The sequence below is a fragment of the Gobius niger genome, assembly GCF_951799975.1.
Source record: "Gobius niger genome assembly, chromosome: 4".
Classification (NCBI taxonomy): Eukaryota; Metazoa; Chordata; class Actinopteri; order Gobiiformes; family Gobiidae; genus Gobius; species Gobius niger.
In genome coordinates this window covers 34,469,341-34,483,043 of record NC_136855.1, presented here as the reverse complement: position 1 = coordinate 34,483,043, position 13,703 = coordinate 34,469,341, and the positions used below count along the sequence as shown (strand labels likewise).

At 42.0% G+C, this 13,703-nt stretch overlaps 1 protein-coding gene across 1 annotated transcript in view; it reads right to left on the bottom strand.

The window, feature by feature from the left end:
* vstm2b (V-set and transmembrane domain containing 2B) overlaps window positions 1–5,711 on the bottom strand; it is a 69,185-nt gene extending 63,474 nt beyond the window's left edge. Inside the window, exons 1-3 of the mRNA XM_079554758.1 lie at window positions 4,909–5,711; window positions 4,266–4,465; window positions 1,394–1,423 (exon numbers count right to left, since the gene is read on the bottom strand). Coding sequence (XP_079410884.1) covers window positions 1,394–1,423; window positions 4,266–4,465; window positions 4,909–4,978 — 300 coding nt within the window. The 5' untranslated portion in view covers window positions 4,979–5,711. The remainder of the gene's footprint in view (window positions 1–1,393; window positions 1,424–4,265; window positions 4,466–4,908) is intronic.
* Between the last annotated feature and the right edge of the window lie 7,992 nt (window positions 5,712–13,703).

The following is a 13,703-nucleotide window of genomic DNA, read 5'->3' as shown; positions in this document are numbered from 1 at the left end:
ACCAAAATGTGGGCCATTTTACTGTCACATATGTCAACACCTCTATGGACCTCTGTTTTTAGTATTCAAAGGAATGGCCCCTTTTGCATAAGTGCATCATTTAGTCCCCGTGGTTCTGCTGTGTGTTTCTCCAAACCCACACTGTCTACCGTTGGGAGTTGTTTAGATCAACAAGCTTCTCATTTACAAAATGCTACATTTCTCTTTGGATCAACTACAGCTCGCTGAGATTCAGGCAAATACAAGCTAAGATCAAACACAAACATAACAATCAAACAAATAAGAGGTTTCTTGAATAATACATGGCGCAGTGAAACACATTGAATGGCAGAAAGTGAGATGAGATGCCCACCACAGTCCGGCATGCTGCGTGAAGGTCATGATCATGTTTTATGACTAAAGGCAGAGGTTCTGGCATCAAAACGCATGGGCTGCTGACACAGTATTAGCTGCTCAGCAGGCCGGCACATTAGTTCACGCAGCCTCCATTTCCCCTAATAAGGGCGCCCTTTATCGGCTTAAACGCAACATATTATCAGAGCAAAACCTGTCAAAACATGTTTAACAATGGCACCGCTGTAAAGGCCCAGCAAGAGAAATATATCAGGCCCATAGTCTCCTCAAATGACTTTCCTCTCTTTTAGCCAATGCAGGTCCCTCATGGGAAATCTCACTTTGTGTTGTTTTATTCATGCATGTTTGAGTGATCCTTCGTATTCAGTCTGTCTCCTTAAGATCTCAGAACATTCAGTTCCACCTGCCGGTGTCATGAAGTGGTGCTTTGTTTATAAACTCCTGACAGCTACAACAGACACATTATGACCTCCACTTCGAATAATTTCTTGCTAGCTAGCAGCTATTGGTTTCAGCTTCATTTAAACTACTCCACTCCTTTCCGTGCCAGCAGAGGACGGGTCCAGGCGTTGTGTATGCTCATAAAACAGGGTTGAACTAAACTTACCTGTCTTCTATACATAAACATGTTTTCGTAAGTTATAAATTGCGACGCGTCAGTGGTAAAGCACCTACAAGTATTTCATAAAGCCTGAATAATGCGTGGTGTAGGACCTTTCAGAATGGGGAGTTAAACTTCACTGTCAGGACGAAATTGCACCGCTATTTCACGGCGATGAGGAAAACAAATAGTCTAGGCAAATTCCGCGATACCTAGAGAGCAAGCTTTACAGAACGCTCTGAGATGATGAAAGCCCGCTCTATCTCCGGCGCAGATAACATCCCACCTTCTGATAGCGTGCGAGCATCAGAGAGGGAGAGAGAGAGAGAGAGAGAGATTCCGAATGAAAGATTTTTTGTTGTTTTAAACTCGAGGAATCTACAACGCTTGGTGTAAAAGCAAAAGATGTGAGGCGCAAACAAGAAAGTGAGCACTTACGCTTATTTTCGTGGCCTCCCTCGGAACAATCTGCGGGGGGAAAAAAAAGGGAAAACAGTTTTAAATGGCACAGATGCAACAAGATATGAGCCGTTATATAACCCCGGCAACGAGACATGCTCACCCCCCCCCCCTCTCCCCACACAAACACACACACACACACACTCTCCGTCAGTCAGAGAGGCAGACAGCAGCAGAGAGATGGCAGCATACATTCTCTCAAAGGCACCATTGATAACCTACCCCCCCCCACACACACACACACACACTCACCGCCCCGCTCTTCCCCACTGCATGTTTTAATGTGCTTAAACCCGCAGAGGAAACGCCGCAGATGTGATTGTCTCCGAGTCTCGCAATGACTGAGACAGAGGGTGGGGGCAAGAAAGAAAGAGAGAACTCGGGGGTTGATTTGTCATGCTGAAGGGAAAACTAATTCCCAGCGCGTCCTGCCACAATATCCTATCATGGCGGTGTTAGGCGGAGGGACCTGAGAGGAATGTAATGGTGTTGATAACCAACCAACAAGTGCCCTCTCTGCATTCGCGGCGGCACGCACACACACGCACAAACCCGCACGGCACGCGCGCTCTCGGCCGCTGATTGTAATGACAAACAAAACGGCGCGCAAGGTCAGACGCGTATCGGCGGGGGTGCGATGACGAGCCGATAAGCGGCGGCGTTTCTGCGAATCGACGGCTGCCAAATGTCTGTGCATGTGTGCGGAAGTGATTATTGGCCATGATCACTACGCAACAGGTCCTTTTTTTTACGGACGACTGACTATGACTAGTAGGAAAACACAAACTATCGTCCATTAAAGGGGATGTTTACATTCGTTTTTGGGCTCTGTATTTATTGACTGGGACGTTTATTTGCGCTAGTGGGATACTTTTGATGGAACTCCAAATCCAAGCTGCGGTAAATTGTCTTTCTCTTTGTCATGTGTCGCAATATATAAGTCAAAATCCATTGTATCTGAGTGTTGAGCAGGAACACTGACTGGCTAGAGTACAAATGCAGTTTGTGTGATGCAAATCCTTCGTATTTTAATGTTTTTACAATACATGCCACTTTGTAATGTGTTGTTGTGACAGGTCTTTCACGAGCGGCATCGTCTGTGTTCAAAATTCAAAAACAGTAGTTATCCTCGTCCAGGATTGTGCAATCTCACAGCGGTGCAGTCATTTTGGTGTTCGCCAAGAAACCAGGGAGGTGGGTTTTCTGCCTGAGCACAAAATGTTGTTGTGTCTTTGGGCAAGGCGCTGACAGGAGGGGGGATTAGAGCAGATTAAAGTTTTCCATTCCATTATGCGGGCCTAAACGTTTTCAAGCAAGTCCTTGTCGTGTTTGTCGTCAGCGTGTCGGAGAGTGGGCTGTTTGAGAGCTCGGATTTTGGTGGAATTTTTTAATAACTTTGTGTTTGTTTGTACTTGGACTTGGCATCTCCCAGTGGGTGACTCTTGATAAAATAGCTTCATGAGTCACACAGTCAGTTTTGCAGCTTCTTCTGTGAAAAAAAAATCTCATTCTTTGTGCCCAAGACTTGCCTGAGGGTCATTTGGATTTTATTTTTTATATAACATCTATGCTGGTTGCCCAGTGTGTTGTGAGCAAAGCATTCAACTCTCAGCTAGTTTTCATTTTTCTTTCTCCTTTGTTGTATTTTTTTTGTCATAGTTTGTTTGCTGCATAATTACTTATATATATTTCAAATGGTTTAGAAATAAAACAATTTACATGATGTGATGTCACTTGATATCATGGGAGGTGTCAGATATAGCGCTGGATATCGTCATTATTAATATTATTTTTTCGATACCCGTTCTTTAACAATACTTGGTTTACGATACCGATACCTAAATGATACTTTTTCCGCTATCTATACCAAAACATCTGTAAGAACCAGAAACGAGAACAACAATGACTTCCTTTAATGCTGTCCCTGGACCCAACAGGCATCGAAACTTGGTCCCTATTTTTTTCTGTACCTGCTCTCAATACTTTTATCTTTTTCGATACCAGTAGTAGCTTTTTTTTTCTTCGATACTGGTATAGTTTAACGGTACCCAGCCCTAGTCAGGTACAGATATTGTGTGAGTGTTTGCGGACGGGCACTGTCACTGTAGCAACACATCAAAACATTTGGTTCAAAATTTTAAACTTTTAAATCAGAGTCTGTTTAAAGTCACCTACTATGTTCTTCTAATTTGTGTGTGTGTGTGGCGGGATCATGGCCTTTGCATCTCTGCTTGTGTGTATTTTTGCATAATGCCTCGTGTTTGATGCATATTTTATAAGCCATGTCCAGGTATGTTCCTCTACCAGCCGTGGAATATGTTATTTCTGAATCAAAGGCGCTATAAGATAAGATTTATATGCATGGAATAATGTTGTGTTGCTTTGCACGTCAAAAAAGCTTAGCAACCCTGCGATGTCTGTGGCCAAATTTGTGCAGTGGACCGATTTCTTCGCTGCAGTTTAAAAAAAGCAAAAAAAAAAAAAAAAAGGTCTGATATTTTTGTTCCATTTAGCCGTTCTTCTCTTTGTACTTTTTTAAAGCCCGTTTTGTGTCAAACGCACAAACACAACTGATGTTCTCTCCAGGTCTGTGCGACGAATCGCATGCCCCCCCGGTAAAAAGCCTCACTTGCTTCACAAATACAAATGTGTTCATCTATTTTTCATAGAGCGATCATTAACGTACACGACTCATCTAAAGGTCAGTCGTGTTTGATGTAACAAGTTCCCGAGCCGAACCACAGGGGGATAGAGTGTCGAGAGAAAAAATAAATAAAAGAAATCCCACTTTTTTCGGTGTATTCTCTGGAGTTGGACCGGCCTTGGGGGGTGGGGGGGTGGGGGGGTTTACCTTGGCTCTGCTGGCCGGCGAACTGATCTGCAGCTCCTCGGGCAGCAGCAGCAGCTCCTCCTCGGGGAGCTCCTCCTTTAGGTACCACCACTGGATCTCCAGAGCCATGGGTGCCGCGCCAACCGCCTTGAAGGCGCAGGGCATCTCCACGTCCTCGCCCTCCCCCACGCTCACATCTTTAGGGACCTCCGTAAATGCGGCTTCAGTGCATATGGATGAGAGATAGAGAGGAGGAGGAGGAGGAGGAGGAGGAGGAGAAGGGGGGAGAAAGAGGGAGAGAGGAGGAAGAGAGAGGGAGAGAGAGACAGCGGAGGCAGGGATGAGGCAATGTGAAACTGTTGCTTTGGATCAGTCTGCAGTTGACAGAAAATGCTGGCTCCTTTTTTTTTTTTTTTTTTTACCTCCCCAACCCAATCTGAAATATTTAGGAGACGTTATGCGCTAAAAAAAACATTTCAATACAACACGTGCGACCTGTAACCTACCTCGGACTTCATCTGTAAAGCAATTTTGCACTGTTTTATGACCTTCAAGCGTGATATATTTAAAAAAAAAAACACATAAAAAACGAACGCCATGCATTTTAAAGATTAGCTCTCATGCCTTTTTGGAATTAAACAGATAATGCTCCGTGTTCACTTACCATGTGCACAAATGAGAAAAGGTGAGTGGAGGATGAAGCACAGGAGGCTGTAGAGTCCGGTTTTACCCATGTCACAGTATGGCTCGTCACACGCAGCTCGGACATCAGACGGTCATTTGACCTAAATGCGGGGCAAATAACTCCAAATTCGGGCAAAGGGGAGAAGCACGATCCACAAGTAAAGCCATTCAACCGGGCAACATGTACAATCCGTGCGCGCGCGCTAGCATGTTTTATGTAGAGACCACGGAGGACGAAAAAAAGAAGAATAAAGACAAGTCAAAGAAGTGATTTTAATCCAAGTCAAAAGTCGTCTCCCTTTATTTCCCCGCTGTTTCCGAGGCAAACTTCGTCGCTAGCCCGTTTTTTTTCCCCCCGTTGTCGAAGCAAGGAGAGCAGTGCTGGGCTTCGCTCCAAAAACCCATCACATAAGCGTTTCCTCTGGTGGGCAAAAAAAAAAAAAAGAAAAAAAAGAAAAGCAAGCGCCGAGCCCCTCACACACACGCAGCAGCGGCGAAACAGCAGCAGCGTACGGCGCCTTCACCGACCGACTCACCGACCGCTAAACAACTTCTAGCCGCGACTCGACAACTGCCTGGCCGCCGCTCGCTGGGAGGAAAACCTGCTGGAGCTTTTTCTTCTTTCTCTCTCTTTTTTTGTTCTTTTCTCTGTGTGTGTGTGTGTCTCCCCTGTGTCGTTCGCTACTGCTGCGTTTATTCCGTCTTCCACTCGTCTGGCTGCTGTCACCGACACGGAGCCTTCCCGCCGTTTGATGTGCGTCGCGAGCGAGGAGGCGCGCGCGAGCAGCAGAGGTCCCTCGCGAGTTCTTCTCCCCCTCCCTCCCTCCTTTTCCGCCTCCCTCTCTCTCTCTCTCTCTCTCTCTCTCTCTCTCCCTCTCTCTCTCTCCCCGCGCGCTTCTATCTCTCCTGTGGTTATGTGCTAATGCTGCAGAGTGAGGACTAAAAGATGGATTTTTTTTTTCATTATACAAGTGCGGCCATTATAAGAAACATTCATACTGAGCGTAAATATTTGCCCAAGCGTGTTGGTTACGGGAAACTATTGGTAAAAAGTCTTGGCCCTCGAACCATGCAGGCTACCGCGCTTCGCCAATATAGGCAATAGTATTTGTAGCCTATACACAGGGGCGGACTGGCCATGTGTCCATTCTGGAAGAGCACAGAGGGGCCACTGGCTCTAGGGCCACCGGTCCCGCCTCAACTGAGCTTTACCCAAATCTAAAAAGCTAAAAAGAAAGACATCAAAATAGCGAGAAAAAGAGGATGAAAACAAACAAAAAATGTGCTGGAAAAGCAACAAAAAAGTGACAAAAAATGTGATGAAAAGGCAACAAAAACGTGAGAAAAACACAACAAAAAATGATAGAAACAATAATGAAAAAAACAACAAAAATGTAATAATAATAATAATACATTTTATTTATATTGCACTTTACATTTCAACGAAACCTTAAAGTGCTAGTTGTTTGAAGTAATTATGACAAAGTGCATTTTTGTCAAAAATATGACAAAAATGACGTGATCACTTTTGTAGGTCTTAGCTTTCAAATGAGGCGTTACATTGTTGCTCTCCAGTCGAGAAGCTTTTAGATTTGGGTAAAGCCTAGTATTAAAAAAATATGAATCTAAAACGAATTCCGTGGAGTATGGCGTACCACAAGGTTCAATTTTGGGACCATTATTATTTATTATTTATATTAATTATTTTGCTTCTGTTTCTATGACCACCTTTCCAGTTCTTTTTGCTGATGATAAAAAAATTAAAAAAAAATAAAAATAAAAAGTCGACCTGGGGAAAATGCACACTGAAGGCGGGTGGTTAGAGGTTAAAATATGTATTTGTGGAAGTGTCACAATTACGCTAATTTGGGCCAGGCTGGTCAGAGTCCAGGGCTGGTTTTCAGTCCCAGTCCGCCCCTGCCTATACATGTGAGTCTTCAGCCTCTGGTGCGGCTGTATTTTTTTTTTTTTTTTTTTTTTACTTTTAGCTACATAGACTGTAGCGATGGACTAACAGTGATGATGTTTGTCCCCCTGATGAAGGACTTCAAGGCTGAAACGCGTTGGGGTTTGTCCATCCAGACATAGCATAAAAATAAAGGCATTTTAACTTCACCAGAGAGTGCCTTTGTTTTTTGAACAGTGCACCTGTATTTAAAAAGGGCGATAATGAAAAAAAAAAAAACAGCATAAGGAAACCATGGACAATGTTGCACATGTAAAAGCTGGACTATCTGACTTTTTGTTGCTGTTGAGTACATTTATTTTAGCCACCACACAGTATGTTACATTGTCCTGCTTCACTTTGCCCCCGTTCAAAGCTGCACATGGATGTGAAATGTGCATGTAAATCATTTGCTTGAACAATTTTTATATGCAAGAAGGATTGTGAGAGCTAGAAACGAGTTTGGGCCAGAACTAAAACTGTCACAGTTTGAACAGGAAAAACAGGTACTCCGGCTTTAAAGGGGCTAGATGCAAGTTAGTCATTTTTTACTCACTACTGCCACCTCTGGTCGTATGCGTAACTGCAGCTTCTATATTAAGCTTGTGCATGACGGCACTTTGGACCGAATTAACACCTTTTTGAGTGACAGTGTAGGATTAGGTCTGGGCTCATTCTACACATAAGGGACACGGCTGGAACATGTAGGGGGAGGAAAATACTTAGTTTTAACATTTTTAAACTTCGTACAGTCCCTTTAAGACAAAAACATGGGAGTAAAAATGACAATCAAGCCTTTGTTCAATAATGGAAAGTCCAGGGACCTTCCAAAGCCTGGCACCATTTCCTTCAGCAGCTAGCGATGCTACGTATGTCCATGTTTTTCACTGTGCTATGGAAAAAAGGTAAACCTATAAAGTGTATTTATATAAGGGATAACCTGCTATAGTTATAAGTCTACATCCAAGCCAGATACAGACGGCATCTCGTCATAGAAGGGGGCGTGGCTTCGCCGAGGGGGAAAATAGAATCTTTAGAGAAACACAATTTTCCACACTTTTTTGGCATTTTCTGGTGGAATATGAACTTATTTACCACACACAAATAAAGTCCAGTGTAAATCGGGTCCATATGGATATTTTCTCACAGCAGATTGTTCAGTAGAAGTGAAAAAACGGCAGTTGTAGCAAGCGCTAGCTAACCGTTAGCATTAGCCCGATGCTAACATGTAGCATCAAGTTAGCATTCTCCGTTATTCATGTATTAATGGGCTGTTGAACCACTTTGCTCCTCCCCATGTCTTTGTATCTTTATTTTGTAGAAACTATATTCATATTTGAGCATTTGTTACAGTCGTTTTTGAATAATTAGAGAAAATATAAATTTTTTCAAAATTGTTTTCCCCCTTAACTGTTTTAAAAAATGACCATATATGGTCGATTCCAGAGATGCCGTCTGTATCTATGGAGGCCGTGACGCATGATTTGTTAAGATTTTCCATAGAACCCTGGATTGTACTGCAATCAATAAAGATAAAGATTTTGAAATGTCATCATACTATCATTAAAAAGATGTATGCTATGTTGTGTGCATAATGCGTATAATACTATTGCTCTACTATGGCTCTTCTGATCTGGCCTAGTGCAAAGATGTCACATGCAGCGCCACCTCATATAACACTCTGACACTAAGAACCTTTGAACACCACCAGGACAAAAACAGGCCTAAAAGACCCACAGTGGACTAAACTATTTCCAAACCAGTCTAACACCTCACTTAGTTATGTATTACTAATGCACGCATCTAATTATCTATGATCCGGAGTGGTACCACCTCAAGAAGCCCATGGTATCCTCAAAGGTGTTACACAAATCTCTGTGGTCTTATGTGGAGTCATGATTTGAACATTTATGTCTTTGCCTTTGAACCGGTAGACCTACATTGTGTTGCTCTCCGATGATACTCAGAATTTTGAAAAGCTACTAGGGGTTGGAGTCCCCGATCCCTCTTTATAGGCCACACCAAGTCAAAAGTACAGTGCCTCTCGTGAGTATTCATACACCTTGAACTTTTGCACATTTTGTCATGTTTACAACCCTAAACATGAAGATTTTATTTTGATTTTTTTACTGAACGTTCACACACAAGTAACACACAACTGTGAAGTGAAAGCAAAATGATACATGATTCTGTTAATTTTCAAAAAATAGAAAAGTGAAAAGTGGGGCTTGCATAAGTATTCATACAGCATTTTCTGAGTGCATTAAATTGCCTTTAAAACATTCCTCATAACTCCAGAATGTTCACACCTTGGCCTAACGGTTAAATAGAGGCCACCTGTGTGTAATCTACTCTCAGTATAATTTCAGCTGTTCTTTTAGGCCCTCAGAGCTGTGGTCGGAGTGTATTGGTCTAATCTTGTAGAGTCAAACCCCAAAAGACTTGTGCTGTTATTACAGCAAAAGGGGGTTCCACAAAGTATTCATGCATGCTGTATGAATACTTATGCACGCCCCACTTTTCACTTTTCTGTTTTTTGAAAAATAACAGAATCATGTATCATTTCGCTTTCACTTCACAGTTGTCTGTTACTTGTGTGTGAACGTTAAGTAAAAAAAATCAAAATAAAATCTTTATGTTTAGGGTTGTAAACATGACAAAATGTGCAAAAGTTCAAGGTGTATGAATACTAACGAGAGGCACTGTATAGGCCTATATTAACAGCTTTCTGCAATTGCCCAATGCTATGTCCTTATAATTGCGCTGCCACTGTTCTCATCTTGTTTACGCACGCCTGGATGGTGATTAGCAAGCGCAGTCTCAAACTGAATTAGCCTATTGTTTCTAAATATATATGTCACACAATCAACTGTATCACACAACAATTAAGTGTATTTGCCGATTTACCCACTGCGTCATTTTTCATCTTCAAAGTCGGTGATGGTCATTTAGAGATTACACGGACGCAGAAAATCATAAGATAAATGTCAAGTAAAGAAGAAACAAGGCACAGTTTTCCATAGTTACTCCTCAGGACTTTATAGACCCCATCTTTGCAGGCTGAAGACTGCATAGCTGTGATCTTTGTGTCCTCTCGCTCTCCATGTCAGCAGTGCAGCCTGTACTTCAAATGGAAGGCATCACCACAGAGTATAGTGCCTCAGACATTCCCCGAGGCTTAATTCTGATTAAAGCCCGTCGGGATCAAGCGGCGCGGGATGAAAAGCGTTTAGTGCGGAGTGGAGAGGTGTCCTGCTTTATGGCCTGCTTCATTTGGCTGTGATGTGACTGCTCATGTGAGCGTGTCAAACACCTTCACCGGCATCACTGTCAGAAAAGCAAAGCGGCAAAATAAAAAAAAAAACACTTGCGATAGAAGTCAAGGGCAACACGAAAGCCAAACGCCTATGTCAGTATGTGCAGATCTACACGGGTTGTAAATGTGTTTATGATAAAACCGTGCTGTCAGCTTATATTATGATACACAGTTCATCATCTGTCAATATAACATTTGTATTTGTTTGAAAACATTGAGGGTTAAAGGAACAGGCCACCGTTTTTCCATACTGAGATATGTTCTTACCTGAGTTTAGACGAGTTGATACGTACCTGTCTGGTCTTTGTGCCCGTGGAAGAGCGTGGTAGCTTCCAACTTCACCCCCGTTTGGAGCTATAGGAATATGCTGGGAGAGGCCAAATGCTAACAACATCTTTGGTCGTTTTGCGTGACTGAGCGCACTCACAACGACCAGACAGGTACACATCAACTTGTCTAGGCTCAGGTAAGAACATATCTCAGTGTGGGAAAACGGTGGCCTGTTACTTTAAGGAGACAATGCAAGTTGAGAGGGATTTTTTTTTTTTTTTTCAGAGATATCAATTGAAACCTTTGCTGAACATTACAGATGTAAATATAAGAACAAAATGTATTGCAAGATGTCTGTCATTTTATGTTTTCATTTAAAAATGAGACATTTTATGCATAAAAATGGCCTGAATATATTTTCAGCAACGAACCAAGATTTAAATGTATGGTTTTTCAGAGGGTATTTAGGATCTTGTTTAGTTTTTTAATATGGAAAAACTCAAATGTTGCCTTGCTTTTTTTTGGGTTCAAAGCTGAATAAATCAGACTGGGAATTAGATGGAAAAAAAAATTCCTTCTGAAAAAAAAGACGTCTAAATCTTGTTAAGCCCAAGACTGAGAGTTTGGAGTCTGTAGGAGATACTAAACCATCCGTGTCTCAAAGAAGGAAAAATACCATTTATGATTATAGCATCATCTCGGAGACGAAGCAATGTAGCTACTTCCGGGATATCCCTGCCTCGCTCGAGGACTAAACATCATAAAATGAGCATCGTACGGGGAAAGTTTAGTCTTTTTTACACTCTGACATGAAAACGAAGACGTTAAAATCGCCACTTCAACCAGCGTGTGAAAAATCAATACTTTCACCAGCCGTGTCTCGCCTTAATCCAAAAGACTTGTAACCTGAAATGTTCCAAAGTGTAGCTTTAAAAAATTCACATTTTCCAGTTCAGAGAAAAAGATGCAGTTAAATAAATAAATCTTTTATTTTCAGCAGCAGGCAGCTGTGTTTAGCCGCTGTCTTTACACATTTGGAACAAGCCGAGGGGTCACTTAAGCGGCGCGGTTATTTGGACCACTTCCTTTGCCTAAAAAAGAGCCTCTAAAAGCGTGCTATACTTACCTGACCCAAATTGTGGTGCTCTGGCTAAAACGCGCCTCAGGATATCTGGAAATGCGCTGTCTACTCTGAGGAGCCTTCCGTCTGCACTGGGCTAAGTACACCGGCGCTGTCCGTGGTGCTGAAGTCCCCATTGTAGCGCATGCCTGCCGAACAGTGCAGAGCAAAAAGTTAAAAAGCAACAGCATTAGTGCCTGGTCAGTGGCTTTCTTTAATGCTCTTTGGGATTTATTCCGATGTTGACTTATCTTTCAAAGCTGCATTGTACACGCGCATGTACGCTTAAGGGATAAACAGACATTTATGCTCTTTCATCTCCTCATCAGTAAGCCCGCCTTAACTGTGCGGCCACTGCAAAATTAGTTATTAGCTTTTAACGCAGTATCTCACGCATGCAAAGGTTTGGTTAAATTCCTGTGCAGTGGCAGTGGTTCCCAAAGTGAGGGTCGGGACCCTCGAGGCGGTCGCGAAATTTTTTCAGGTGAACATTTAAAAACGAAGTTGTCAAACAGAGGGTATAGTGTAAATTACATGAAATAACGATGTAAACAAATATATATTTTGACCATGTAGATTCTCAGTCATCCAGATGGTTGATTCAATCTTTTAACATTTAAAAAGGCAACCGTTTATGCATACTGAGATATGTTCTTACCTTTATTTAGATGAATTGATGCGTACCTGTTGGGTCTGAATGAAGTTGTGAATGAATAAAATACTATACTTATTATTCCAGGTAGTTTTTTACCCTTGAAATTGGCTCAAACGCTGATTACATTTTACAGTGGGGGTTCCCTGTTGTTTGTATCAAGATTATGACTCGTGACTTCACTGGGAGCGGGACACCACCAGCTCGTCTCCATGAAGATATTGTTGCTTTGCTTTGACATGAGGTATTCTCTCTCTGAAAAATGTGTTTGTAATGTCTAGCTTTGTTACAAATATGATTGTTTAGTTAAAATTACATCCAAAATGGTGGAGAAAATGGAAGACAAATCAATATAACCCTCAATGTTTCAAACAATTATACAAATATACAAATTAGGGCCGGGACCTTTTTCAATTAATTCCGATTCATTAATTACATACTGTTTACTGCGATTAAAAATATGAATCAAAAGGAATCACACTTTACTTTAGCTGCAGTTTACTTTAGACACTTTTTCAGTTTCCTTTTTGCTGCAGACGTTGCTTAGGGACGAACACGGCGTGAAGCCAAAAAGTATTTTACTGCCAAACTTGTTTATTAATCCGACGTGAACTTGTTTAAAAAGATCATTCTCCAAAACAAATCAAACTGCTATTGTCTTTGAAGTGCTTGAATTGATCAGACAGGCCTCACATCTCCATTTACCATAAGTTAACATGTAGGAAAATATAAAGAAGCATCTAAAATAAAACTCGTTTGTGTGCACTCTTAAAGGAATAGGCCACCGTTTTTACATACTGAGATATGCTCTTACCTCATTTACCTCATTCCTTTAAAGAGCTGTGGCTCAGCAATGGAAACATGTTTACGGCTCGAATTTGGTCTGTGTCATAGTTCCAGGAACAATCATCAGAAATGTGCTAGATTGTAAAGGTATAATGTTGCACCTCCTCCTCTCCTCTATGGGGCCACACGGGAGTGAAGTTGGAAGCGACCAGCACAAAGTACATGGTGAAATGGCCCCAACACTGGTCCTGGTCTTGGTGGTTTTCTGGGGGCCAGGAAAAACTGTTTTCTCTTTCTTGTTTCATGAAGTTTACAAATACATCCTTTTCGTCTTCATTTCTTTGCATTATGTTGCCAATGTACCAGTGAGCGTCATGAACACAGACAAAGTATTTTCCAGGCTGGTACTGTTCATGGTCAGCTTTAGGTTCTGCTTGGGGAAATGTAAACACACTAGTTCGCTGCAAGCAACATGAAGAAGCATTCTGTTGGATGTTGTCCTTGGTGAGATAGAATAAATGTACTCCTTCGATATTTGCACTTGTCCATATGTACAATAGCACTAGTACATCACATAAAGCAAGCAAAGCCTCAGATAAAAAAGAAATGTCTACCTCAGTGATGGCACTGCTAGCCAATATACAATCTACAAGAACTTTGCCAATTTGTGCAACCATCAGCAGGAC